The 27,780-nt window shown below is 47.7% G+C and overlaps 4 protein-coding genes across 4 annotated transcripts; 2 read left to right on the forward strand and 2 right to left on the reverse strand.

Annotated features, from left to right (window-relative positions):
• The first annotated feature begins 5,952 nt into the window (after nucleotides 1–5,952).
• LOC146073138 (histone H1.01-like) lies at nucleotides 5,953–6,609 on the forward strand. Its single transcript, XM_083180320.1, has one exon. The coding sequence runs from the start codon at nucleotides 5,953–5,955 to the stop codon at nucleotides 6,607–6,609; it is 657 nt and encodes a 218-aa protein (XP_083036446.1).
• Nucleotides 6,610–7,464: 855 nt separating this feature from the next.
• LOC146073139 (uncharacterized) lies at nucleotides 7,465–12,832 on the reverse strand. Its single transcript, XM_083180321.1, has 6 exons — nucleotides 12,534–12,832; nucleotides 12,454–12,472; nucleotides 10,935–11,279; nucleotides 9,675–9,926; nucleotides 9,046–9,261; nucleotides 7,465–7,869 (listed from the first exon to the last, which is right to left on the reverse strand). The coding sequence occupies exons 1-6, from the start codon at nucleotides 12,830–12,832 to the stop codon at nucleotides 7,465–7,467; spliced, it is 1,536 nt and encodes a 511-aa protein (XP_083036447.1).
• A 7,319-nt stretch (nucleotides 12,833–20,151) lies between these two features.
• Nucleotides 20,152–20,808, forward strand: LOC146073140 (histone H1.01-like). The gene has a single exon (XM_083180323.1). The coding sequence runs from the start codon at nucleotides 20,152–20,154 to the stop codon at nucleotides 20,806–20,808; it is 657 nt and encodes a 218-aa protein (XP_083036449.1).
• An 855-nt stretch (nucleotides 20,809–21,663) lies between these two features.
• On the reverse strand, nucleotides 21,664–27,023 carry LOC146073141 (uncharacterized). Its single transcript, XM_083180324.1, has 6 exons — nucleotides 26,725–27,023; nucleotides 26,645–26,663; nucleotides 25,134–25,478; nucleotides 23,874–24,125; nucleotides 23,245–23,460; nucleotides 21,664–22,068 (listed from the first exon to the last, which is right to left on the reverse strand). The coding sequence occupies exons 1-6, from the start codon at nucleotides 27,021–27,023 to the stop codon at nucleotides 21,664–21,666; spliced, it is 1,536 nt and encodes a 511-aa protein (XP_083036450.1).
• Nucleotides 27,024–27,780: the final 757 nt, after the last annotated feature.

The raw sequence follows: 27,780 nt of genomic DNA on the forward strand, positions 1-27,780 counted from the left end.
TTGTTGGGAGCCAATTAGCCTACCAGTATATTTTTGGAACAAACCCGGAGTACCCGGAGGAAACCCACGCAAGTACAGGGAGAATATACAATCAGCGCCTTCTGTCTCCCCAGCCATCCATTCATCCATTGTCAGCCAGCTTCTGCCAGCACTCCTTCTGTCTCTCCAGCCCCTACCCCCCCCCCCCCCCCCCAACCCCCTCTTTCTTCCTCTGCCACCCACTCCTTTCCTCATACCTGGCTGTTTCTTCTGTCTCTCCAGCCTTGTGATTTCTCCCTAACCTTAGCCAATTCCCTTCTGGTTCTAAAGCCCTGCGTCGCTTCCCTTTTCCCAACCAGTCCTTTTCCGTCTTCCACGTCTGTTTAATGTCTTGTCTGATTCCCTGATTTTGTGGTGGGCAGACTCGATGATGCCCGCTCCCGATCCTGCCCCTAAGCAGCTGCCTAATGTTAGAGGCCTACATGACGCTACCCTTCTCCTTCTGTTTTGGCTGCTCCTTACATTTCTCCCATCACCCTTCTGTCTCTCCAGCCCTATGGAGTATCTCCAATCCCAGCCAGTCCCCTTCTGTCTGTACAGACCCTCTTTGTTTCTCGTCTCAACCCCTAGCCAGGCCTATTATGCCTTGACAATGAAATTATTCTTCCTCAATGGTTGTTCCTTATCATCCAGTCCTATCAGTAAACCCACCTTCAATCTCACAAGTAATCCACCATTCTATCTCTCCAGCCATAGCCCTTCTGTTTCTCAAGCCCCATAGTGTCTCCACAACCACAGCCAGTTCCCCTTTGTCTCTAGTTTTAAAGAATGAGGCATCTACATTGTAATAAATCAATGAAGGTGTCCATATTCTAATTTTTTATTTTTTATTTTACGACACTATGATGGGAACTTCTGAGATGGAAAAGGAAGGATCCAATGGGATTCTCTTTTTAATGTACTGTATCTACCACAGTAAAGGTCATTGATACAGAGCCGTACAGAGTGCCATGTTAAGATCCGTTGCCCATGTCTCCAGAAGGTAATACCTTAGACACGGCACACAAAAAAAGGGGCAAATCAAACAGTCAAGGTAAATGACGGAAACATTCTTAGTCCTAGGACATGACAGGAAACTGTAAGGAAATGGATTAAGAGGCAAATTTGAGGAAAAGTTGTTTCAGCAAAAAAAAAGTAGCTGACAAGTTGAATAGCCTCCCATGAATTGTGGCAGATGATAATACAGTTTAATCATGCCTGGAATAGACCAAATTATAATAATAATAATAATAATAATAATAATAATAATAATAATAATAATAATAATAATAATAATAATTACAATAAAATAAGAATTAGTTTTGAGAATACTGTAAGTATGGAAAAAATGAAGAAGGTCCAAGAATGTCTCACCTGCCATCAAATTCTATGTCTAAGTTCTGGTGACAGAATATCTGATGTAAATGTGGGTGAAAACCTAGGATACAGTTATACTCCGCTTTGCACAAGATCTGCGTCTCTCTTCTGCACGGAACACTAGCTCCCATTCACTATTACAGGACTTTCATCAGGCTGCTCCTATCCTATGGAATGCCCTTCCATGCACAATAAGAACTCCGCTAGCCTCCAAACTTTCAAGTGTTCCCGGAAAACTCACCTCTTCAGGCAAGCCTATCATATTTAAGTTCTACACGCATAACCCTCTGAGGCACTTATGTATTATTTTCTTCCCTTCTGGACTTGTAACTTGGTGGGACTGCTATGCTATTACTGGTGCCTCTTTCCCTCCTATATTCCTATAGATTGTAAACTTGCAGCAGGGCTCTCCTACCTCCAAGTCTGTCTGTTGTTACCCAATTTGTTTTATCACTGTCTACTATTGTAAAGCGCAACGGAATCTGCTGCGCTATATAAGAAACTGTAAATAAATAAATAATACAGTGACTATCAAGCAGTATGGATCAAAATAAAGACAGAAACCGACTCATCGCACACAAAAACAAAGATGTTAGATTTTAGGCAGGCTACTGCAGGAATTGAAGAGGACGTGATCTTCGCCGGACAGTTGTAAGTTTACTTCCTCTGGTTCCCCTATGGATTGCGTCGGACACCGGACCCCCGGACCAGAACCCCAGGACACCAGACCAGCACCCCAGGACACCGGACCCCCAGGACACCGGACCCAGGGACCTACCTTACGGGCTCAAGATAGGTAAGTATCAGTATGTGTGGGCTTTGGATGAAATAAAGTTTTATTTTTCTTGTGTGTGTCAGTGTGTGTTTATTTGACTATTTTTAATACCGTTGAACTACAAGGGCCAGCGTGCCCTTTAATTCTCCGCATGCTTGGACTTTTTTTTTTTTACACAGCACAGCCTGCACGGATCTGCCTGATCCGTGCAGAATGGCCATATGAATTCGTATTAGCGGCCATATATATATGGCCGCTAATACAAATGAATACGCCATCGGAGGTTTACAAAGCAGTCGTATCTGACTGCTTTGTATATTACCTTCCGGAACAGGAATTTGCATACGGCTGAAAAAGCCGTATGCATTCATATTCATTCGTATTAAGAATACGAATATGATATATCGTATTCTTAGTAAATCTCCCCCCATAGTAGGGATGCCAATCCCGGGGCATTTTTTCAATCCCGGGATTCGGGATTGAAAAATGCTCAATCCCAGGATTCCCGGGATCCCGGGATTGGCCTCCCTGATACAAAAAAAAAACACAGCTGTCCCCATCCCCCCCAAACTGCCCACACCGTAAATCAATTAAAGGCAGAATAATCCCAAACCACTATCTCCCTGCCTGCACTGCACTGTCACTTACATGGAGGTGGTGACAGGCAGTAGCAGGAACATCTCCAGCAAGCGGGTGGCCAGGAAGGACGAGCTGCACAGCGGGCGGCCAGGTAGGACGAGCTGCACAGCGGGCGGCCAGGTAGGACGAGCTGCACAGTGGGCGGCCAGGGAGGATGAGCTGCACAGCGGGCAGCCAGGGAGGACGAGCTGCACAGCGGACGGCCAGGTAGGACGAGCTGCACAGCGGACGGCCAGGTAGGACGAGCTGCACAGCGGGCGGCCAGGGAGGATGAGCTGCTCAGCGGGCAGGTGTGTGGCCAGGCAACCTAGTACAGAACAGTGTGCTATAGCGGTATGACAGCAGCCGGGCTGTGCAGCGTGACGTGATGTCAGGGGTCACGCTGCGCAGCCCGGCCACCGCCATGATGCCGCTACAGCACACTGTTCCTATCAGTAAAATACCGGCAGACAGCAGTGTGGCTATCGGGCACTAATCCCGCATTCCCGGGATTGGAAGGCTCAATCCCGGGATTTAAGTCCCGCCTTTTTTAGGCCAAAATCCCGGGATCCCGCCGATCCCGATCCCGGGATTGGCCTCCCTACCCCATAGAGTGGATGTCTTCTTGAGAGGGACAATGTAAGTCCCCAGAGAACTGTCAAAACTGAAAGTGGATAAATCAATGGGGCCAGATGGGATACATCCAAGGATACTAAAAGAGCTTAAAGTGGAGCTGGTAAAACCAATAACAGAATTAATCAACCAGTCACTAGCTACTGGAGTAATCCCAGAGCACAGGAAAACAGCGAATGTAGTCCCACTGCACAAAAGTGGAAGAAAGGAAGAGGTAAGCAACCATCGACCAGTGAGCCTTACATCAGTAGTAGTGAAATTTATGGAAGCACTCTTAAAATAAAGAGTTGTAGAATATCTCAAAAGCAGCAATTTACAGGATCCGAAACAGCATGGGTTTACTGGGGGAAGATCATGTCCAACACATCTTATTGACTTCTTTGACTGGGTGACTAAAGTAATAGATCAAGGTGGGGCTGTAGATGTAGGTTATCTAGGCTTTAGTAAGGCTTTTGACACTGTCCCACATCGCAGACTGTTAAATAACCTTGAAAGCTTGGGATTGGATTTCAAGATAGTTAAATGGATAAGAGCATGCTTTTAGGACAGAAAACAGAGAGTTGTAGTAAAAGGAGTACAGTCAAAGGAGGGAAAGGTTACAAGTGGGGTACCCCAGGGATCTGTACATGGACCAGTGCTTTTTTATTATCTGTATTGGTGATATTGCACATGGAATTGAGGGTAAAATGTGCCTTTTTGCAGATGACACAAAGGTATGCAACGGGGTAGACACACCAGGAAGGGTAAAACAAATGATTGGTGATCTAGGCAGATTAGAGGAATGGTCAAGAGCAGTGGTAGCCAACCCTAGACCTCGAGAGCTACCAACAGTGCACATTTTCCAGACAACCTAGCTGCTGCACAGCTGCACTCATTAATCACTGACACATTTTAAAAGATACACAGATGGAGCTAATTAGCTCACTTGTGATTCTGTGAGGAGACCTGCAAAACATGCACTGTTGGTAGCTCTCGAGGACTAGGGTTGGCTACCCCAGGTCAAGAGCATGGCAACTATAGTTTAATGTCAAATAAAAAAATGCAAAATCATGCACTTGGGTCTCAAAAATCCAAAGATTAAATATAGTATAAATGGCACTATAATGGAAACTACTGAGGAAGAGAGGGGTCTAGGTGTCACTATTTCAGGGGACTTAAAGGCAGGTAGGCAATGTAACAAAGCAATGAAGAAGGCAAGTCAGATGCTTGGTTGCATAGGGAGAGGTACCAGCGGTAGAAAGAAAGAAGTAATAATCCCACTGTATAGGTCATTGGTACGACCTCATGTAGAGTACTGTGTTCAGTTCTGGAGGCCATATCTCCAGAAGGCTTTATATAAGAAACTGCAAATAAGTATCTGCGCAAATAGAGTACAGGTAATCCACACAACTAAGTTAGGCCTAGATTCCCACGGTGTTTCCTGGCAGGAGTCCCCAAAGCAATTCTAGCGCAATTCTTAATGCGGAGATGAGTGCGGACAGGGATTGCAATGCAAACCGGACTACTATGCCAAGTAGCCCAAGACAAAAACTAAACTAACAAGAGCAGTATTACAGTGTATACTATAAGGCTGGCCCCGTGGTCCTGTCATTGTGGTGTGCTACAATAGCATAACAACCACTTCCAACCGACTCCTAGTATTGGCCCTTGACTGTTTTTTTGCACCCGTTAGTCTTTTTTGAACTGATTTGAGCTCTGGCTGAATGTAAACTAAAGCTATTTCGCTGGAGGTGTGTTTCATAGCAGTCTGAAAGAAACACAACCTTGTGAATATAGCCATTTACTGACACGTACTGTATAACTAGCATAAACAGAGTGGAGTGATGAACTCCTTGGGTTTCTTTGAGACAATTTAGTGGATGTGGCACCCGCTGTCCTCGGCTATCGACTGTGCTAGTAGGTATACTGATCTCGGAATAGAAACTAGAGTTTATAGAGGCTACCTTGGAATGCAAGCTGCCTGTGTTAGCCAGCTGTGTGTACATGACCTCGCACATCAGCTTAAATGGTTTCAACAGGCTAACTGCTCTGCACCGTGTGTCCCGCAGCTCACCTTCATTATCTCCAGGGCTGCGAGGAGAGAAGAAGCCCGGGTGGGACATATTAATGTCACAGTAAAGGAGAAACGGGTTACATGCCGGGCAGATCCAGCCTGGTGTGGGTGAGTATCAATTCGATTTTCCTGCCCCGGTCCGCAGGTTCTAGGCTAGCAGTGGGCATACAGGGATAGGGGAGACCTTGGAGTACGGGTGTGGTGCAAAGAGGCACCTCGCTGCTCACCTCATGCGCTATTGATGACTGTTTTTTTGCGCTATGGAAACACAAGGTAACAGCTGATTGTCCCTGCAACTCAGACAGGGAAAGGTTTCACACTTCTGCTTATCCCGCCAATGAGAGCACAGGACACTGGACGCCCAGCAGCCAATCACAGCACAGCCTGCCGTGTATATAAGAATCCAGAACGCGATTGTCGTGACTCGTGCGCTAGTAGTACTGCATTTTTATTTGTTGTGCCTTTTGTCTGTGTTAACATGGCAGAGACTGCACCCGCCGCTGTCCCTCCATCAGAGGGCGCATCCAAGAAGAAGAGGCAGCCGAAGAAAGCTGCGGGAGGAGCCAAGAAGAGCGCCAAGTCTTCTGGACCCAGCGTCTCCGAGCTGATCGTAAAAACCGTGGCCGCCTCCAAAGAGCGCAGTGGAGTTTCCCTTGCCGCCCTGAAGAAGGCTCTGGCTGCCGGAGGCTACGATGTGGAGAAGAACAACAGCCGCGTGAAACTGGGTGTAAAAAGTTTGGTGACCAAAGGAACTCTCACTCAGGTAAAAGGCACCGGCGCTTCCGGCTCCTTCAAGCTCAATAAGAAGCAGGCGGAGAGCAATAAGGTTGCCCAGAAGTCTCTGAAGCCCAAGAAACCTGCTGCAAAGAAAGTGGCCAAATCCCCGAAGAAGCCCAAGAAAGCTCCGAGTGCAGCCAAGAGCCCGAAGAAGGTGAAGAAGCCAGCTGCAGCTGCCAAAAGCCCGAAGAAGCCTAAAGCGGTGAAGCCGAAGAAGGCGGCCGCCAAGAGTCCGGCCAAGAAGGCAGCGAAACCCAAAGCCGCCAAGAGTCCGGCCAAGAAGGCGGCGAAGCCTAAAGCCGCAAAAAGCCCAGCCAAGAAGGCAGCAAAGCCCAAGAAAGCCGCGGCAAAGAAGTAATGCCTGAACCGCCGCATCCTCGCTCCCTTGTTCTCCCCCAAAAGGCTCTTTTCAGAGCCACCCACCCTCTCTCGACAGAGCTGTGAGCGCAGGGCGTGGCCTGATGGCAGCGCCCTTCAGTTTGTAATCAATAGGTACACCAGAATGTTCTAGTTTGCCCCTTAAATTCAGTCACTTTACAATTCTACATATGTGCTGGGAAGTGGGATTAATGAGACCGTTACGTATCAGCTCTCTTCAATAAACGCTTCATAGCGCATAGCGTTTTAGTGCGCATTTCAATGAATCGCTGTAAACCGGCGGCATTCACCTGTGGCACCATACCCTCCCAGCCGGTTCTGATGCCCTACATCCTCTGTAAGGGCAAGCTCAATCTGTGGCAGAGCTGTCAGGGAAGGTGTGTGATTCACCACTATAGAACTCGTTAGCGCTGCCTCGTATTTTAACTGCTGCAAACCGTATGAGTGCAAGGGTACATACAGTGTATATATAGAGCTTAGTAAATCGCAAAGAAGGCGGACTGGAACGTTCTTCAATCTGCATTCCTCGTGACCCTTTAAAACACAATTCTCCGGAAAACGTATATGCCTCTGTGCAGTGGTCGCTAACAGCGTGGTTTGTAACGTAACCTTTTTCTATATATTGCGGATTACCTAATTACACGATCACCGACACCAAAAAGGAACCACTGCACCCGCCACCCACCTCACTGCTAGGTGATGAATTCATATTAGGACCCGGTAAATAGCCACATTAAACATGGAGGATGTAACAGCGCTCTCGTAGAAAAGATGGGTGGCCCTGAAAAGGGCCTTTGTGCGTGTGTGGGTGACCGCATGAGAGGCACCTGAGAATTTAACCCCCGAACCCATAGAGAGTGCGGCCCTGGCGCTTCAGAGCATAGACCACGTCCATAGCGGTCACAGTCTTCCTCTTGGCGTGCTCGGTGTAGGTGACGGCATCACGAATCACATTCTCCAGGAACACCTTCAGCACACCGCGAGTCTCCTCGTAGATGAGTCCCGAGATACGCTTAACACCCCCTCGTCTAGCTAGACGACGGATTGCAGGCTTGGTGATGCCCTGGATGTTGTCACGGAGAACCTTCCTGTGGCGCTTAGCGCCTCCTTTGCCGAGCCCCTTTCCACCTTTACCTCTTCCAGACATTCTCAAAAAATCTGTGACGATCAGTAAGAATGAGTAAGCTTTCCTGTCAGCGGCTTTTATAAAGTGGAAAGCGGACCTGATGGGTGACTTGGACTTAAAGGCGGAGTCATGGCTCGCCTTGCCATTCGTTCATAAGCACAACCCTTGGATTGTTTTCCTTTTGTTCGCTACAAGAAGATATTGTTTTATGTTTCGATTTATAGTAACTGCTCTCTTGGTATTGTTTTCTTTTTTTTTTCTTGGTTAATACCCAGTGTAAAAAAATCAGCTTGATAAGAGAACTAAATCATTCAACTACGTTGTGGTGAATATTTGTGTTGATGAAACGTAATGACCCAACGTTGTTAGTTTTATTTTATTTTTTTCCCTTCATTTTATTATACGTGGAATAGATATAGATACATTGTATATTTTTAATTTGAAAGTGGGGGAATTGGTAATGACAATGGACCCACACAATGAGAGTCGCTCAGATATCGGCGGGAAATTAAAGCCATTACTGTAACGTTTCCCTGGCTCCCGGACTCGGTGCGTATTTCAGCTTTGCGGCGCTCTGAACTGTAATCGCCTTTCAATCAAGTGTGTGCGTGTTACAGTAGGAACCAAGTGTGCCTGAGCAGGAATTACGTGTTCACCCTTAATTAAATGCATCGAAACGGAACCGGAGGTCATAGAAGTAACTGGGTACTGAGCTACGTTGACGTACTGCACACTTCATTCAGAAAAAAAGACAGCGATCCATTGCCAACGGTGTACATTGGCCACCCTATGGGTCGCATGTATCTTTTGTGTATTTAAGCAGCCAGTGACATCTGCAACGTAATGAACCGGTCCTACATTTGAAACTGGATTCAGATCCCCTAGAAAGAGAAATACAGAATGCAGCTTTGCAAGTGGTAGAGATAAAGGCACTTTTTTGTGTGACCCAGTAGGGTTAACAATAGCTAGAGGGTACGTCACAAGTCAGTTATATCGGTCGGAGCATGGACACAGCAAAAACCATCATAGTTACAGCTCGATTAGAGAGGAGGTGGGTGGCTCTGAAAAGAGCCTTTGTGCTGGTGTGGGTGGGAGAAGAAGGGGAGATTACTTGGCGCTGGTGTACTTGGTGACGGCCTTGGTGCCCTCGGACACGGCGTGCTTGGCCAGCTCTCCAGGCAGCAGCAGGCGTACGGCGGTCTGGATCTCCCTGGAGGTGATGGTGGAGCGCTTGTTGTAGTGAGCCAGGCGGGAAGCTTCCCCAGCAATGCGCTCAAAGATATCATTAACGAAGGAGTTCATGATGCCCATAGCCTTGGAGGAGATGCCGGTATCAGGGTGCACCTGCTTCAACACCTTGTACACGTAAATGGCATAACTCTCCTTCCTGGTCTTCCTACGCTTCTTCCCATCTTTCTTCTGGGTTTTGGTCACGGCTTTCTTAGAGCCTTTCTTGGGAGCCGGCGCAGACTTGGCTGGATCAGGCATATTGGCAGATAATCGTTTCTGAGTCGTTGCAGAAAAAATCTGTCCTGTGCCGCTCCAGATCGGCTCTATTTATAGGCAGCTTATGCAAACGAGGCGTCCTCGCTGCTGGTAACACTATTGGCTACGAGTGATGTCGGCGAAACCCCGCCCGCCATTTGCAGATTGGTCCAGTTACACAGTAACCAATGCAGATCAGGTTCCTGCACAGACCAATTACACAGCAAGAACTGGACCCTCCTGAGTGTATATTTAAGAGGAGGGCGATATCGAGAGCGCATTGTCTGCACGCAGTACAGTTTCGAATTTGAAGAAACGCGCCCATTGAACATTTTAGCATGTCAGGAAGAGGCAAACAAGGCGGCAAGACCCGGGCAAAGGCCAAGACTCGCTCATCTCGTGCCGGTCTACAGTTCCCGGTTGGTCGCGTTCACCGTCTGCTGAGAAAGGGAAATTATGCGGAGCGTGTGGGAGCCGGTGCTCCCGTCTATCTGGCCGCGGTGCTGGAATATCTGACGGCTGAGATTCTGGAGCTCGCCGGTAACGCTGCCCGCGACAACAAGAAGACCCGCATCATCCCCCGCCACCTGCAGCTGGCTGTGCGCAACGACGAAGAGCTCAACAAGTTGCTGGGTGGAGTGACCATCGCCCAGGGAGGTGTACTGCCCAATATCCAGGCCGTGTTGCTGCCCAAGAAGACCGAGAGCCACAAGCCAGCCAAGAGCAAGTGATGTGACCGTCAGATGTTTTACCCGTTATTGACCCAAAGGCTCTTTTCAGAGCCACCCACCCCGACTGTGAAGTGCTGATTCATCTCTATAAACTGGCTAAATGTCAGTCCTTAGCCCGATTTAGCGGGAAAGGTTGAAGTGGTACCCGGGACCTTTGTACGGGAGGGAGGAAGGGAGGGTGTAAATGCCCCGGCTAACCTGCCCCATGAATCTGTTGGGACAGGAGAGGCTAGCTCTGGAAACAGTCGAAGGGCAGGAGAGCTTGATCCATGTAAGGAAACCTCGTCCCTTCTCTAATCATGTTTATGGTGAAGGCCGGTAGTGATTGACCGTTCCCTGCATCGACGGAGCTTGTGCATCTGCCTATCACAATCAGATGAGATCTGCCCTTCATACTGGCAGGAGCGGGGAACAAAGGAAGGAACCGAGGCGTTAAGAACAAGGTTCCAGGAAGCAAAAATCACTTATTTGTAGCTTATGCTTCAGCCCGTATAGTAACATTTCGTGCCTGGTGAGGAGGACCGGGAAGCCGCACGTGCTTTTACTTCCCTAGAAAATGCCATTTTAAACTTCTCGAAATGCACCTCTTACACACGTGTGATCTACTAGTCTAACCTTTCGTAGCGAAGACTAGGAGTAGTCCCCCTGCGCAAAGCATATGGAGGTGGTTCAGAAGCAGGGTGAAAGCCAGGTAGGAGCGGAATATGCGCTGTGGGTACCAATTTGGAGCCCGGGTGTCTGTCCCCCCGTTAAAGGAATTGACATCATTCCACTCAAACACCAATGTGCTTTACGCTTCAGCTCGTTCAGAAAGATTTGGTGGCTCTGAAAAGAGCCTTTGTGGTGTTGCGTGTATAGGAGTGCCGAATATCTCTATGCCCTCTCCCCTCGGATCCTGCGGGCCAGCTGGATGTCTTTGGGCATGATGGTCACCCTCTTGGCGTGGATAGCGCACAGGTTGGTGTCCTCGAAGAGCCCCACCAGGTAAGCCTCGCTGGCCTCTTGCAGGGCCATGACGGCAGAGCTCTGGAAGCGCAGGTCGGTCTTAAAGTCCTGGGCAATCTCACGCACCAGGCGCTGGAAGGGCAGCTTGCGGATCAGCAGCTCGGTGGATTTCTGGTAGCGGCGGATCTCGCGGAGGGCGACGGTCCCTGGTCGGTAGCGGTGAGGCTTTTTCACGCCGCCGGTAGCTGGGGCGCTTTTCCTGGCGGCTTTAGTGGCCAACTGCTTGCGGGGAGCTTTCCCGCCGGTGGATTTACGCGCTGTCTGCTTGGTCCTGGCCATGATCACAAAAGAAAATGCGTGCAGCTACAGTACCGACTGTATTAGAAACGTCGCCCCCTTGCTATTCTATTTATACACAGTGTTGCACGCTGATTGGACAGTGTGGGCATGCCTCCTCTATCGATTGGTTTAATACAACCGTTTGAAGCATTCAAAAAAACCCCGCCTTTTCTAGCCATGGCCGATTGTTTCAGATCCTGGGATAAAATAATCGGCATACGAAGCCGGTGTATAGAATTCAAGCACATTAGCATAAATGCATCATGTTTACCAGTGTTAGCTGGGATTTGTGACAGCTACTGTAGTCATCCATCCACTTCATATACGTTGCTTTACATTCTGCACGTTAAGAATTTAAAAGGATCCGGGATACGGTGTTTATATGTTTCTGCTCCTACATCTCCTATTCATATAGTTACATCACGTTTACCATTGTATTTTTAACTTCCAAGTCTGCAGCTATTAAAGATACTGTAGATATGTATAATTTAGAATGACAGGCGCCGCAGAACCTTATAATAATAATAATAATAATAATAATAATGTTCTTTATAGAGCGCTCTTATAGAGTCCAACGGGACTCGATCTATAGTTATATCATGTATTTTTTTTTTTTTTTTCACTTTGATCGGGTCTTTAGTATTGTAGTGTCATAATGATCATGCAGTACGTTATAATCATGGAGAGCACAGTGTCAAATCTACGTCCCTGGGGCCAAATGCGAATGAACATGTTCATCTCAGTCCTGAGGCCATGTGATGTGATGGGTCTTTTTTTTAATTCTTTTATTGACTTTCACAAAGTAGTGTAGATCAACTGCCAGGACACCGAGGTTTCAGCGTCTTCAAAGACGGAACTGTATGAAAGCCCGGTTCATTTTTAAGAATTTGTCTCTTGCAGTCTATTTTGTTAAAATAATAACTTGTATTCATTAGATTAAGACAAGTTCTTGTCCACCATATTTTGGAGGCATCTCAGAAACAAAGGATTACAGTCTAGGCTGCAGCACGTATCATTGTTACAGATTTAGAACAATCTTCTCAGCCTGTGCGAGTTGTTACAAATTACATGCATGCAACATGTAACCTAAAGAAATGATACTTCTTTGTAAGTTCATCTTCGTTTACTTCCGCCGACGTATAGTCAGGGGACCGCCACGAGCGGCAGTAATGCTAGCTCAATGTTATATAGCTCTCACGAGGAATAGGTGGGTGGCCCTGAAAAGGACCTTTATGTGGGTGAGAGGATCAGAGGCGCCTCAGCGTTTAGCCCCCGAACCCATAGAGAGTGCGCCCCTGGCGTTTCAGAGCATAGACCACGTCCATAGCGGTCACGGTCTTCCTCTTGGCGTGCTCGGTGTAGGTGACGGCGTCCCTGATCACGTTCTCCAGGAAGACCTTCAGCACCCCGCGGGTCTCCTCGTAGATGAGTCCGGAGATGCGCTTCACGCCTCCTCGTCGGGCAAGGCGGCGGATGGCAGGCTTGGTGATGCCCTGGATGTTATCTCTCAGCACCTTCCTGTGGCGCTTGGCGCCTCCTTTCCCGAGCCCCTTACCACCTTTGCCTCTGCCGGACATTCTAGCTTCGTCTCCTCCGCTCTAAGTGAAACTGGAAACCTTTTGTATGACGACGTACGTTACTGCGGTGCAGTCTTCTTTTTATAATCTTAGGGCGGACCTGGACGAAGACCTTTGGTTTTTGAGGGAGGAGTCCAGCCTCACAACTTGCTCATTGTGAAACCGCTACAATAGGGACAATAGAGCGCTTTCAGGCCGACGACTCCACCTGCTGCAAATATTCTACACAAGGACTCATCCTCTATACTGTGCGTGCACTGATTGCATAGCAAGCGTAAACGTGTCTAATGATGCGTGTGTGCCTATCAGATGGTAACTATATGACATTGGGTCTGTGAGAGTGACAACTCGAGTCGTACTGGAGGTATTATCACACGTAGGGAAGCTGTTGGGAACAGGACCTGCTTCCTCAGCAGCAGGAGGCGGCTGCACACGATGGGAAAGGTCGCATGATTTTCAACAAACGATTATTCCAGCATTACCAATGTGAGTCTCAGTAGAATAAAGCTGTAAAAGTGTTAACAATCCACACAAGCAGATTTATGAGCAGCAGAAACGAGACCTTCTTGTATCGAGCTCCCGTTCTCAGTCACAGACATTCCATACACTGTTATAAGATTTTGCAACATTGTTTGTTCTTTCCTCATTTGTATACATACAGTGCGGTAGAGGAGTCTTTTTGATACAACAAATCTGAACCAAAGAGGGAAATGCAACAAGTGGTCCTCCTCTCTGTGTAACCTTAGTTCTTCAATGAACGCACGATCTCTCCGGGATGATTTCAGGAGCTAATAAAATCCTCTCATTTGAAACTATTAAACCATTAATAAAACACTAAAGAACAGAAGCTGGGGACAATAAACGGCACCACAATACCCGAACACACGGCATAACCCTCAAATGACAATGTGAGTGACGTTGGGCTACATTTACTGAGATGGGAGTTCCACTGAAGATGGGTTGTTGCCAATGGCAACCACCAATCAGATTGTATCTGTTATCGTGCTACGGTCAACAACCCATCTTCAATAGAATCCCCATGTTAGTGAATTGGGAGAAGAGTGGTAAGAACTTAATGATCATCATCAGCAACGACCGGAGACCGATCATCCGTCTTTATTGTTTATTACAAATACACAAACATAAATTAGGACCTTAACAGACAATTTGAGGACGAGAATGGACTAAAATAAATAAGTGATTGTAATGAATTAATTTACAGTTTCTTATATAGCTCACACAGATTCTGCATCGCTTTACAGAGAATATTTGAACATTCACACCAGTCCCTGCCCCAGTGGAGCTTATAATCTATATCCCCTACCACACATATGCACACACACAGACAGACACTCTAGGGTTAATTTTGTTGGGAGCCAATTAGCCTACCAGTATATTTTTGGAACAAACCCGGAGTACCCGGAGGAAACCCACGCAAGTACAGGGAGAATATACAATCAGCGCCTTCTGTCTCCCCAGCCATCCATTCATCCATTGTCAGCCAGCTTCTGCCAGCACTCCTTCTGTCTCTCCAGCCCCTACCCCCCCCCCCCCCCCAACCCCCTCTTTCTTCCTCTGCCACCCACTCCTTTCCTCATACCTGGCTGTTTCTTCTGTCTCTCCAGCCTTGTGATTTCTCCCTAACCTTAGCCAATTCCCTTCTGGTTCTAAAGCCCTGCGTCGCTTCCCTTTTCCCAACCAGTCCTTTTCCGTCTTCCACGTCTGTTTAATGTCTTGTCTGATTCCCTGATTTTGTGGTGGGCAGACTCGATGATGCCCGCTCCCGATCCTGCCCCTAAGCAGCTGCCTAATGTTAGAGGCCTACATGACGCTACCCTTCTCCTTCTGTTTTGGCTGCTCCTTACATTTCTCCCATCACCCTTCTGTCTCTCCAGCCCTATGGAGTATCTCCAATCCCAGCCAGTCCCCTTCTGTCTGTACAGACCCTCTTTGTTTCTCGTCTCAACCCCTAGCCAGGCCTATTATGCCTTGACAATGAAATTATTCTTCCTCAATGGTTGTTCCTTATCATCCAGTCCTATCAGTAAACCCACCTTCAATCTCACAAGTAATCCACCATTCTATCTCTCCAGCCATAGCCCTTCTGTTTCTCAAGCCCCATAGTGTCTCCACAACCACAGCCAGTTCCCCTTTGTCTCTAGTTTTAAAGAATGAGGCATCTACATTGTAATAAATCAATGAAGGTGTCCATATTCTAATTTTTTATTTTTTATTTTACGACACTATGATGGGAACTTCTGAGATGGAAAAGGAAGGATCCAATGGGATTCTCTTTTTAATGTACTGTATCTACCACAGTAAAGGTCATTGATACAGAGCCGTACAGAGTGCCATGTTAAGATCCGTTGCCCATGTCTCCAGAAGGTAATACCTTAGACACGGCACACAAAAAAAGGGGCAAATCAAACAGTCAAGGTAAATGACGGAAACATTCTTAGTCCTAGGACATGACAGGAAACTGTAAGGAAATGGATTAAGAGGCAAATTTGAGGAAAAGTTGTTTCAGCAAAAAAAAAGTAGCTGACAAGTTGAATAGCCTCCCATGAATTGTGGCAGATGATAATACAGTTTAATCATGCCTGGAATAGACCAAATTATAATAATAATAATAATAATAATAATAATAATAATAATAATAATAATAATAATAATAATAATAATAATTACAATAAAATAAGAATTAGTTTTGAGAATACTGTAAGTATGGAAAAAATGAAGAAGGTCCAAGAATGTCTCACCTGCCATCAAATTCTATGTCTAAGTTCTGGTGACAGAATATCTGATGTAAATGTGGGTGAAAACCTAGGATACAGTTATACTCCGCTTTGCACAAGATCTGCGTCTCTCTTCTGCACGGAACACTAGCTCCCATTCACTATTACAGGACTTTCATCAGGCTGCTCCTATCCTATGGAATGCCCTTCCATGCACAATAAGAACTCCGCTAGCCTCCAAACTTTCAAGTGTTCCCGGAAAACTCACCTCTTCAGGCAAGCCTATCATATTTAAGTTCTACACGCATAACCCTCTGAGGCACTTATGTATTATTTTCTTCCCTTCTGGACTTGTAACTTGGTGGGACTGCTATGCTATTACTGGTGCCTCTTTCCCTCCTATATTCCTATAGATTGTAAACTTGCAGCAGGGCTCTCCTACCTCCAAGTCTGTCTGTTGTTACCCAATTTGTTTTATCACTGTCTACTATTGTAAAGCGCAACGGAATCTGCTGCGCTATATAAGAAACTGTAAATAAATAAATAATACAGTGACTATCAAGCAGTATGGATCAAAATAAAGACAGAAACCGACTCATCGCACACAAAAACAAAGATGTTAGATTTTAGGCAGGCTACTGCAGGAATTGAAGAGGACGTGATCTTCGCCGGACAGTTGTAAGTTTACTTCCTCTGGTTCCCCTATGGATTGCGTCGGACACCGGACCCCCGGACCAGAACCCCAGGACACCAGACCAGCACCCCAGGACACCGGACCCCCAGGACACCGGACCCAGGGACCTACCTTACGGGCTCAAGATAGGTAAGTATCAGTATGTGTGGGCTTTGGATGAAATAAAGTTTTATTTTTCTTGTGTGTGTCAGTGTGTGTTTATTTGACTATTTTTAATACCGTTGAACTACAAGGGCCAGCGTGCCCTTTAATTCTCCGCATGCTTGGACTTTTTTTTTTTTACACAGCACAGCCTGCACGGATCTGCCTGATCCGTGCAGAATGGCCATATGAATTCGTATTAGCGGCCATATATATATGGCCGCTAATACAAATGAATACGCCATCGGAGGTTTACAAAGCAGTCGTATCTGACTGCTTTGTATATTACCTTCCGGAACAGGAATTTGCATACGGCTGAAAAAGCCGTATGCATTCATATTCATTCGTATTAAGAATACGAATATGATATATCGTATTCTTAGTAAATCTCCCCCCATAGTAGGGATGCCAATCCCGGGGCATTTTTTCAATCCCGGGATTCGGGATTGAAAAATGCTCAATCCCAGGATTCCCGGGATCCCGGGATTGGCCTCCCTGATACAAAAAAAAAACACAGCTGTCCCCATCCCCCCCAAACTGCCCACACCGTAAATCAATTAAAGGCAGAATAATCCCAAACCACTATCTCCCTGCCTGCACTGCACTGTCACTTACATGGAGGTGGTGACAGGCAGTAGCAGGAACATATCCAGCAAGCGGGTGGCCAGGAAGGACGAGCTGCACAGCGGGCGGCCAGGTAGGACGAGCTGCACAGCGGGCGGCCAGGTAGGACGAGCTGCACAGTGGGCGGCCAGGGAGGATGAGCTGCACAGCGGGCAGCCAGGGAGAACGAGCTGCACAGCGGACGGCCAGGTAGGACGAGCTGCACAGCGGACGGCCAGGTAGGACGAGCTGCACAGCGGGCGGCCAGGGAGGATGAGCTGCTCAGCGGGCAGGTGTGTGGCCAGGCAACCTAGTACAGAACAGTGTGCTATAGCGGTATGACAGCAGCCGGGCTGTGCAGCGTGACGTGATGTCAGGGGTCACGCTGCGCAGCCCGGCCACCGCCATGATGCCGCTACAGCACACTGTTCCTATCAGTAAAATACCGGCAGACAGCAGTGTGGCTATCGGGCACTAATCCCGCATTCCCGGGATTGGAAGGCTCAATCCCGGGATTTAAATCCCGCCTTTTTTAGGCCAAAATCCCGGGATCCCGCCGATCCCGATCCCGGGATTGGCCTCCCTACCCCATAGAGTGGATGTCTTCTTGAGAGGGACAATGTAAGTCCCCAGAGAACTGTCAAAACTGAAAGTGGATAAATCAATGGGGCCAGATGGGATACATCCAAGGATACTAAAAGAGCTTAAAGTGGAGCTGGTAAAACCAATAACAGAATTAATCAACCAGTCACTAGCTACTGGAGTAATCCCAGAGCACAGGAAAACAGCGAATGTAGTCCCACTGCACAAAAGTGGAAGAAAGGAAGAGGTAAGCAACCATCGACCAGTGAGCCTTACATCAGTAGTAGTGAAATTTATGGAAGCACTCTTAAAATAAAGAGTTGTAGAATATCTCAAAAGCAGCAATTTACAGGATCCGAAACAGCATGGGTTTACTGGGGGAAGATCATGTCCAACACATCTTATTGACTTCTTTGACTGGGTGACTAAAGTAATAGATCAAGGTGGGGCTGTAGATGTAGGTTATCTAGGCTTTAGTAAGGCTTTTGACACTGTCCCACATCGCAGACTGTTAAATAACCTTGAAAGCTTGGGATTGGATTTCAAGATAGTTAAATGGATAAGAGCATGCTTTTAGGACAGAAAACAGAGAGTTGTAGTAAAAGGAGTACAGTCAAAGGAGGGAAAGGTTACAAGTGGGGTACCCCAGGGATCTGTACATGGACCAGTGCTTTTTTATTATCTGTATTGGTGATATTGCACATGGAATTGAGGGTAAAATGTGCCTTTTTGCAGATGACACAAAGGTATGCAACGGGGTAGACACACCAGGAAGGGTAAAACAAATGATTGGTGATCTAGGCAGATTAGAGGAATGGTCAAGAGCAGTGGTAGCCAACCCTAGACCTCGAGAGCTACCAACAGTGCACATTTTCCAGACAACCTAGCTGCTGCACAGCTGCACTCATTAATCACTGACACATTTTAAAAGATACACAGATGGAGCTAATTAGCTCACTTGTGATTCTGTGAGGAGACCTGCAAAACATGCACTGTTGGTAGCTCTCGAGGACTAGGGTTGGCTACCCCAGGTCAAGAGCATGGCAACTATAGTTTAATGTCAAATAAAAAAATGCAAAATCATGCACTTGGGTCTCAAAAATCCAAAGATTAAATATAGTATAAATGGCACTATAATGGAAACTACTGAGGAAGAGAGGGGTCTAGGTGTCACTATTTCAGGGGACTTAAAGGCAGGTAGGCAATGTAACAAAGCAATGAAGAAGGCAAGTCAGATGCTTGGTTGCATAGGGAGAGGTACCAGCGGTAGAAAGAAAGAAGTAATAATCCCACTGTATAGGTCATTGGTACGACCTCATGTAGAGTACTGTGTTCAGTTCTGGAGGCCATATCTCCAGAAGGCTTTATATAAGAAACTGCAAATAAGTATCTGCGCAAATAGAGTACAGGTAATCCACACAACTAAGTTAGGCCTAGATTCCCACGGTGTTTCCTGGCAGGAGTCCCCAAAGCAATTCTAGCGCAATTCTTAATGCGGAGATGAGTGCGGACAGGGATTGCAATGCAAACCGGACTACTATGCCAAGTAGCCCAAGACAAAAACTAAACTAACAAGAGCAGTATTACAGTGTATACTATAAGGCTGGCCCCGTGGTCCTGTCATTGTGGTGTGCTACAATAGCATAACAACCACTTCCAACCGACTCCTAGTATTGGCCCTTGACTGTTTTTTTGCACCCGTTAGTCTTTTTTGAACTGATTTGAGCTCTGGCTGAATGTAAACTAAAGCTATTTCGCTGGAGGTGTGTTTCATAGCAGTCTGAAAGAAACACAACCTTGTGAATATAGCCATTTACTGACACGTACTGTATAACTAGCATAAACAGAGTGGAGTGATGAACTCCTTGGGTTTCTTTGAGACAATTTAGTGGATGTGGCACCCGCTGTCCTCGGCTATCGACTGTGCTAGTAGGTATACTGATCTCGGAATAGAAACTAGAGTTTATAGAGGCTACCTTGGAATGCAAGCTGCCTGTGTTAGCCAGCTGTGTGTACATGACCTCGCACATCAGCTTAAATGGTTTCAACAGGCTAACTGCTCTGCACCGTGTGTCCCGCAGCTCACCTTCATTATCTCCAGGGCTGCGAGGAGAGAAGAAGCCCGGGTGGGACATATTAATGTCACAGTAAAGGAGAAACGGGTTACATGCCGGGCAGATCCAGCCTGGTGTGGGTGAGTATCAATTCGATTTTCCTGCCCCGGTCCGCAGGTTCTAGGCTAGCAGTGGGCATACAGGGATAGGGGAGACCTTGGAGTACGGGTGTGGTGCAAAGAGGCACCTCGCTGCTCACCTCATGCGCTATTGATGACTGTTTTTTTGCGCTATGGAAACACAAGGTAACAGCTGATTGTCCCTGCAACTCAGACAGGGAAAGGTTTCACACTTCTGCTTATCCCGCCAATGAGAGCACAGGACACTGGACGCCCAGCAGCCAATCACAGCACAGCCTGCCGTGTATATAAGAATCCAGAACGCGATTGTCGTGACTCGTGCGCTAGTAGTACTGCATTTTTATTTGTTGTGCCTTTTGTCTGTGTTAACATGGCAGAGACTGCACCCGCCGCTGTCCCTCCATCAGAGGGCGCATCCAAGAAGAAGAGGCAGCCGAAGAAAGCTGCGGGAGGAGCCAAGAAGAGCGCCAAGTCTTCTGGACCCAGCGTCTCCGAGCTGATCGTAAAAACCGTGGCCGCCTCCAAAGAGCGCAGTGGAGTTTCCCTTGCCGCCCTGAAGAAGGCTCTGGCTGCCGGAGGCTACGATGTGGAGAAGAACAACAGCCGCGTGAAACTGGGTGTAAAAAGTTTGGTGACCAAAGGAACTCTCACTCAGGTAAAAGGCACCGGCGCTTCCGGCTCCTTCAAGCTCAATAAGAAGCAGGCGGAGAGCAATAAGGTTGCCCAGAAGTCTCTGAAGCCCAAGAAACCTGCTGCAAAGAAAGTGGCCAAATCCCCGAAGAAGCCCAAGAAAGCTCCGAGTGCAGCCAAGAGCCCGAAGAAGGTGAAGAAGCCAGCTGCAGCTGCCAAAAGCCCGAAGAAGCCTAAAGCGGTGAAGCCGAAGAAGGCGGCCGCCAAGAGTCCGGCCAAGAAGGCAGCGAAACCCAAAGCCGCCAAGAGTCCGGCCAAGAAGGCGGCGAAGCCTAAAGCCGCAAAAAGCCCAGCCAAGAAGGCAGCAAAGCCCAAGAAAGCCGCGGCAAAGAAGTAATGCCTGAACCGCCGCATCCTCGCTCCCTTGTTCTCCCCCAAAAGGCTCTTTTCAGAGCCACCCACCCTCTCTCGACAGAGCTGTGAGCGCAGGGCGTGGCCTGATGGCAGCGCCCTTCAGTTTGTAATCAATAGGTACACCAGAATGTTCTAGTTTGCCCCTTAAATTCAGTCACTTTACAATTCTACATATGTGCTGGGAAGTGGGATTAATGAGACCGTTACGTATCAGCTCTCTTCAATAAACGCTTCATAGCGCATAGCGTTTTAGTGCGCATTTCAATGAATCGCTGTAAACCGGCGGCATTCACCTGTGGCACCAAACCCTCCCAGCCGGTTCTGATGCCCTACATCCTCTGTAAGGGCAAGCTCAATCTGTGGCAGAGCTGTCAGGGAAGGTGTGTGATTCACCACTATAGAACTCGTTAGCGCTGCCTCGTATTTTAACTGCTGCAAACCGTATGAGTGCAAGGGTACATACAGTGTATATATAGAGCTTAGTAAATCGCAAAGAAGGCGGACTGGAACGTTCTTCAATCTGCATTCCTCGTGACCCTTTAAAACACAATTCTCCGGAAAACGTATATGCCTCTGTGCAGTGGTCGCTAACAGCGTGGTTTGTAACGTAACCTTTTTCTATATATTGCGGATTACCTAATTACACGATCACCGACACCAAAAAGGAACCACTGCACCCGCCACCCACCTCACTGCTAGGTGATGAATTCATATTAGGACCCGGTAAATAGCCACATTAAACATGGAGGATGTAATAGCGCTCTCGTAGAAAAGATGGGTGGCCCTGAAAAGGGCCTTTGTGCGTGTGTGGGTGACCGCATGAGAGGCACCTGAGAATTTAACCCCCGAACCCATAGAGAGTGCGGCCCTGGCGCTTCAGAGCATAGACCACGTCCATAGCGGTCACAGTCTTCCTCTTGGCGTGCTCGGTGTAGGTGACGGCATCACGAATCACATTCTCCAGGAACACCTTCAGCACACCGCGAGTCTCCTCGTAGATGAGTCCCGAGATACGCTTAACACCCCCTCGTCTAGCTAGACGACGGATTGCAGGCTTGGTGATGCCCTGGATGTTGTCACGGAGAACCTTCCTGTGGCGCTTAGCGCCTCCTTTGCCGAGCCCCTTTCCACCTTTACCTCTTCCAGACATTCTCAAAAAATCTGTGACGATCAGTAAGAATGAGTAAGCTTTCCTGTCAGCGGCTTTTATAAAGTGGAAAGCGGACCTGATGGGTGACTTGGACTTAAAGGCGGAGTCATGGCTCGCCTTGCCATTCGTTCATAAGCACAACCCTTGGATTGTTTTCCTTTTGTTCGCTACAAGAAGATATTGTTTTATGTTTCGATTTATAGTAACTGCTCTCTTGGTATTGTTTTCTTTTTTTTTTCTTGGTTAATACCCAGTGTAAAAAAATCAGCTTGATAAGAGAACTAAATCATTCAACTACGTTGTGGTGAATATTTGTGTTGATGAAACGTAATGACCCAACGTTGTTAGTTTTATTTTATTTTTTTCCCTTCATTTTATTATACGTGGAATAGATATAGATACATTGTATATTTTTAATTTGAAAGTGGGGGAATTGGTAATGACAATGGACCCACACAATGAGAGTCGCTCAGATATCGGCGGGAAATTAAAGCCATTACTGTAACGTTTCCCTGGCTCCCGGACTCGGTGCGTATTTCAGCTTTGCGGCGCTCTGAACTGTAATCGCCTTTCAATCAAGTGTGTGCGTGTTACAGTAGGAACCAAGTGTGCCTGAGCAGGAATTACGTGTTCACCCTTAATTAAATGCATCGAAACGGAACCGGAGGTCATAGAAGTAACTGGGTACTGAGCTACGTTGACGTACTGCACACTTCATTCAGAAAAAAAGACAGCGATCCATTGCCAACGGTGTACATTGGCCACCCTATGGGTCGCATGTATCTTTTGTGTATTTAAGCAGCCAGTGACATCTGCAACGTAATGAACCGGTCCTACATTTGAAACTGGATTCAGATCCCCTAGAAAGAGAAATACAGAATGCAGCTTTGCAAGTGGTAGAGATAAAGGCACTTTTTTGTGTGACCCAGTAGGGTTAACAATAGCTAGAGGGTACGTCACAAGTCAGTTATATCGGTCGGAGCATGGACACAGCAAAAACCATCATAGTTACAGCTCGATTAGAGAGGAGGTGGGTGGCTCTGAAAAGAGCCTTTGTGCTGGTGTGGGTGGGAGAAGAAGGGGAGATTACTTGGCGCTGGTGTACTTGGTGACGGCCTTGGTGCCCTCGGACACGGCGTGCTTGGCCAGCTCTCCAGGCAGCAGCAGGCGTACGGCGGTCTGGATCTCCCTGGAGGTGATGGTGGAGCGCTTGTTGTAGTGAGCCAGGCGGGAAGCTTCCCCAGCAATGCGCTCAAAGATATCATTAACGAAGGAGTTCATGATGCCCATAGCCTTGGAGGAGATGCCGGTATCAGGGTGCACCTGCTTCAACACCTTGTACACGTAAATGGCATAACTCTCCTTCCTGGTCTTCCTACGCTTCTTCCCATCTTTCTTCTGGGTTTTGGTCACGGCTTTCTTAGAGCCTTTCTTGGGAGCCGGCGCAGACTTGGCTGGATCAGGCATATTGGCAGATAATCGTTTCTGAGTCGTTGCAGAAAAAATCTGTCCTGTGCCGCTCCAGATCGGCTCTATTTATAGGCAGCTTATGCAAACGAGGCGTCCTCGCTGCTGGTAACACTATTGGCTACGAGTGATGTCGGCGAAACCCCGCCCGCCATTTGCAGATTGGTCCAGTTACACAGTAACCAATGCAGATCAGGTTCCTGCACAGACCAATCACACAGCAAGAACTGGACCCTCCTGAGTGTATATTTAAGAGGAGGGCGATATCGAGAGCGCATTGTCTGCACGCAGTACAGTTTCGAATTTGAAGAAACGCGCCCATTGAACATTTTAGCATGTCAGGAAGAGGCAAACAAGGCGGCAAGACCCGGGCAAAGGCCAAGACTCGCTCATCTCGTGCCGGTCTACAGTTCCCGGTTGGTCGCGTTCACCGTCTGCTGAGAAAGGGAAATTATGCGGAGCGTGTGGGAGCCGGTGCTCCCGTCTATCTGGCCGCGGTGCTGGAATATCTGACGGCTGAGATTCTGGAGCTCGCCGGTAACGCTGCCCGCGACAACAAGAAGACCCGCATCATCCCCCGCCACCTGCAGCTGGCTGTGCGCAACGACGAAGAGCTCAACAAGTTGCTGGGTGGAGTGACCATCGCCCAGGGAGGTGTACTGCCCAATATCCAGGCCGTGTTGCTGCCCAAGAAGACCGAGAGCCACAAGCCAGCCAAGAGCAAGTGATGTGACCGTCAGATGTTTTACCCGTTATTGACCCAAAGGCTCTTTTCAGAGCCACCCACCCCGACTGTGAAGTGCTGATTCATCTCTATAAACTGGCTAAATGTCAGTCCTTAGCCCGATTTAGCGGGAAAGGTTGAAGTGGTACCCGGGACCTTTGTACGGGAGGGAGGAAGGGAGGGTGTAAATGCCCCGGCTAACCTGCCCCATGAATCTGTTGGGACAGGAGAGGCTAGCTCTGGAAACAGTCGAAGGGCAGGAGAGCTTGATCCATGTAAGGAAACCTCGTCCCTTCTCTAATCATGTTTATGGTGAAGGCCGGTAGTGATTGACCGTTCCCTGCATCGACGGAGCTTGTGCATCTGCCTATCACAATCAGATGAGATCTGCCCTTCATACTGGCAGGAGCGGGGAACAAAGGAAGGAACCGAGGCGTTAAGAACAAGGTTCCAGGAAGCAAAAATCACTTATTTGTAGCTTATGCTTCAGCCCGTATAGTAACATTTCGTGCCTGGTGAGGAGGACCGGGAAGCCGCACGTGCTTTTACTTCCCTAGAAAATGCCATTTTAAACTTCTCGAAATGCACCTCTTACACACGTGTGATCTACTAGTCTAACCTTTCGTAGCGAAGACTAGGAGTAGTCCCCCTGCGCAAAGCATATGGAGGTGGTTCAGAAGCAGGGTGAAAGCCAGGTAGGAGCGGAATATGCGCTGTGGGTACCAATTTGGAGCCCGGGTGTCTGTCCCCCCGTTAAAGGAATTGACATCATTCCACTCAAACACCAATGTGCTTTACGCTTCAGCTCGTTCAGAAAGATTTGGTGGCTCTGAAAAGAGCCTTTGTGGTGTTGCGTGTATAGGAGTGCCGAATATCTCTATGCCCTCTCCCCTCGGATCCTGCGGGCCAGCTGGATGTCTTTGGGCATGATGGTCACCCTCTTGGCGTGGATAGCGCACAGGTTGGTGTCCTCGAAGAGCCCCACCAGGTAAGCCTCGCTGGCCTCTTGCAGGGCCATGACGGCAGAGCTCTGGAAGCGCAGGTCGGTCTTAAAGTCCTGGGCAATCTCACGCACCAGGCGCTGGAAGGGCAGCTTGCGGATCAGCAGCTCGGTGGATTTCTGGTAGCGGCGGATCTCGCGGAGGGCGACGGTCCCTGGTCGGTAGCGGTGAGGCTTTTTCACGCCGCCGGTAGCTGGGGCGCTTTTCCTGGCGGCTTTAGTGGCCAACTGCTTGCGGGGAGCTTTCCCGCCGGTGGATTTACGCGCTGTCTGCTTGGTCCTGGCCATGATCACAAAAGAAAATGCGTGCAGCTACAGTACCGACTGTATTAGAAACGTCGCCCCCTTGCTATTCTATTTATACACAGTGTTGCACGCTGATTGGACAGTGTGGGCATGCCTCCTCTATCGATTGGTTTAATACAACCGTTTGGAGCATTCAAAAAAACCCCGCCTTTTCTAGCCATGGCCGATTGTTTCAGATCCTGGGATAAAATAATCGGCATACGAAGCCGGTGTATAGAATTCAAGCACATTAGCATAAATGCATCATGTTTACCAGTGTTAGCTGGGATTTGTGACAGCTACTGTAGTCATCCATCCACTTCATATACGTTGCTTTACATGCTGCACGTTAAGAATTTAAAAGGATCCGGGATACGGTGTTTATATGTTTCTGCTCCTACATCTCCTATTCATATAGTTACATCACGTTTACCATTGTATTTTTAACTTCCAAGTCTGCAGCTATTAAAGATACTGTAGATATGTATAATTTAGAATGACAGGCGCCGCAGAACCTTATAATAATAATAATAATAATAATGTTCTTTATAGAGCGCTCTTATAGAGTCCAACGGGACTCAATCTATAGTTATATCATGTATTTTTTTTTTTTTTCACTTTGATCGGGTCTTTAGTATTGTAGTGTCATAATGATCATGCAGTACGTTATAATCATGGAGAGCACAGTGTCAAATCTACGTCCCTGGGGCCAAATGCGAATGAACATGTTCATCTCAGTCCTGAGGCCATGTGATGTGATGGGTCTTTTTTTTAATTCTTTTATTGACTTTCACAAAGTAGTGTAGATCAACTGCCAGGACACCGAGGTTTCAGCGTCTTCAAAGACGGAACTGTATGAAAGCCCGGTTCATTTTTAAGAATGTGTCTCTTGCAGTCTATTTTGTTAAAATAATAACTTGTATTCATTAGATTAAGACAAGTTCTTGTCCACCATATTTTGGAGGCATCTCAGAAACAAAGGATTACAGTCTAGGCTGCAGCACGTATCATTGTTACAGATTTAGAACAATCTTCTCAGCCTGTGCGAGTTGTTACAAATTACATGCATGCAACATGTAACCTAAAGAAATGATACTTCTTTGTAAGTTCATCTTCGTTTACTTCCGCCGACGTATAGTCAGGGGACCGCCACGAGCGGCAGTAATGCTAGCTCAATGTTATATAGCTCTCACGAGGAATAGGTGGGTGGCCCTGAAAAGGACCTTTATGTGGGTGAGAGGATCAGAGGCGCCTCAGCGTTTAGCCCCCGAACCCATAGAGAGTGCGCCCCTGGCGTTTCAGAGCATAGACCACGTCCATAGCGGTCACGGTCTTCCTCTTGGCGTGCTCGGTGTAGGTGACGGCGTCCCTGATCACGTTCTCCAGGAAGACCTTCAGCACCCCGCGGGTCTCCTCGTAGATGAGTCCGGAGATGCGCTTCACGCCTCCTCGTCGGGCAAGGCGGCGGATGGCAGGCTTGGTGATGCCCTGGATGTTATCTCTCAGCACCTTCCTGTGGCGCTTGGCGCCTCCTTTCCCGAGCCCCTTACCACCTTTGCCTCTGCCGGACATTCTAGCTTCGTCTCCTCCGCTCTAAGTGAAACTGGAAACCTTTTGTATGACGACGTACGTTACTGCGGTGCAGTCTTCTTTTTATAATCTTAGGGCGGACCTGGACGAAGACCTTTGGTTTTTGAGGGAGGAGTCCAGCCTCACAACTTGCTCATTGTGAAACCGCTACAATAGGGACAATAGAGCGCTTTCAGGCCGACGACTCCACCTGCTGCAAATATTCTACACAAGGACTCATCCTCTATACTGTGCGTGCACTGATTGCATAGCAAGCGTAAACGTGTCTAATGATGCGTGTGTGCCTATCAGATGGTAACTATATGACATTGGGTCTGTGAGAGTGACAACTCGAGTCGTACTGGAGGTATTATCACACGTAGGGAAGCTGTTGGGAACAGGACCTGCTTCCTCAGCAGCAGGAGGCGGCTGCACACGATGGGAAAGGTCGCATGATTTTCAACAAACGATTATTCCAGCATTACCAATGTGAGTCTCAGTAGAATAAAGCTGTAAAAGTGTTAACAATCCACACAAGCAGATTTATGAGCAGCAGAAACGAGACCTTCTTGTATCGAGCTCCCGTTCTCAGTCACAGACATTCCATACACTGTTATAAGATTTTGCAACATTGTTTGTTCTTTCCTCATTTGTATACATACAGTGCGGTAGAGGAGTCTTTTTGATACAACAAATCTGAACCAAAGAGGGAAATGCAACAAGTGGTCCTCCTCTCTGTGTAACCTTAGTTCTTCAATGA

Source organism: Crinia signifera, chromosome 4, assembly GCF_055691185.1.
Source record: "Crinia signifera chromosome 4, ASM5569118v1, whole genome shotgun sequence".
Lineage (NCBI taxonomy): Eukaryota > Metazoa > Chordata > Amphibia > Anura > Myobatrachidae > Crinia > Crinia signifera.

Excerpts from the sequence above, each read along its gene's own strand:
- LOC146073140 (XM_083180323.1), top strand. The coding sequence starts at position 20,152 with ATGGCAGAGACTGCACCCGCCGCTGTCCCTCCATCAGAGGGCGCATCC.
- LOC146073141 (XM_083180324.1), bottom strand. The coding sequence starts at position 27,023 with ATGTCCGGCAGAGGCAAAGGTGGTAAGGGGCTCGGGAAAGGAGGCGCC. Across the intron at positions 23,461-23,873 it reads TTTCCCTTTCTCAGCAGACG|AAACGATTATCTGCCAATAT; the intron begins GTGAACGCGACC and ends GCAACGACTCAG. Across the intron at positions 22,069-23,244 it reads TGGGCATCATGAACTCCTTC|TCCAAGTCACCCATCAGGTC; the intron begins GTTAATGATATC and ends TCCGCCTTTAAG.
- LOC146073138 (XM_083180320.1), top strand. The coding sequence starts at position 5,953 with ATGGCAGAGACTGCACCCGCCGCTGTCCCTCCATCAGAGGGCGCATCC.
- LOC146073139 (XM_083180321.1), bottom strand. The coding sequence starts at position 12,832 with ATGTCCGGCAGAGGCAAAGGTGGTAAGGGGCTCGGGAAAGGAGGCGCC. Across the intron at positions 9,927-10,934 it reads TGGTGGGGCTCTTCGAGGAC|CAACACGGCCTGGATATTGG; the intron begins ACCAACCTGTGC and ends CTTCTTGGGCAG. Across the intron at positions 7,870-9,045 it reads TGGGCATCATGAACTCCTTC|TCCAAGTCACCCATCAGGTC; the intron begins GTTAATGATATC and ends TCCGCCTTTAAG.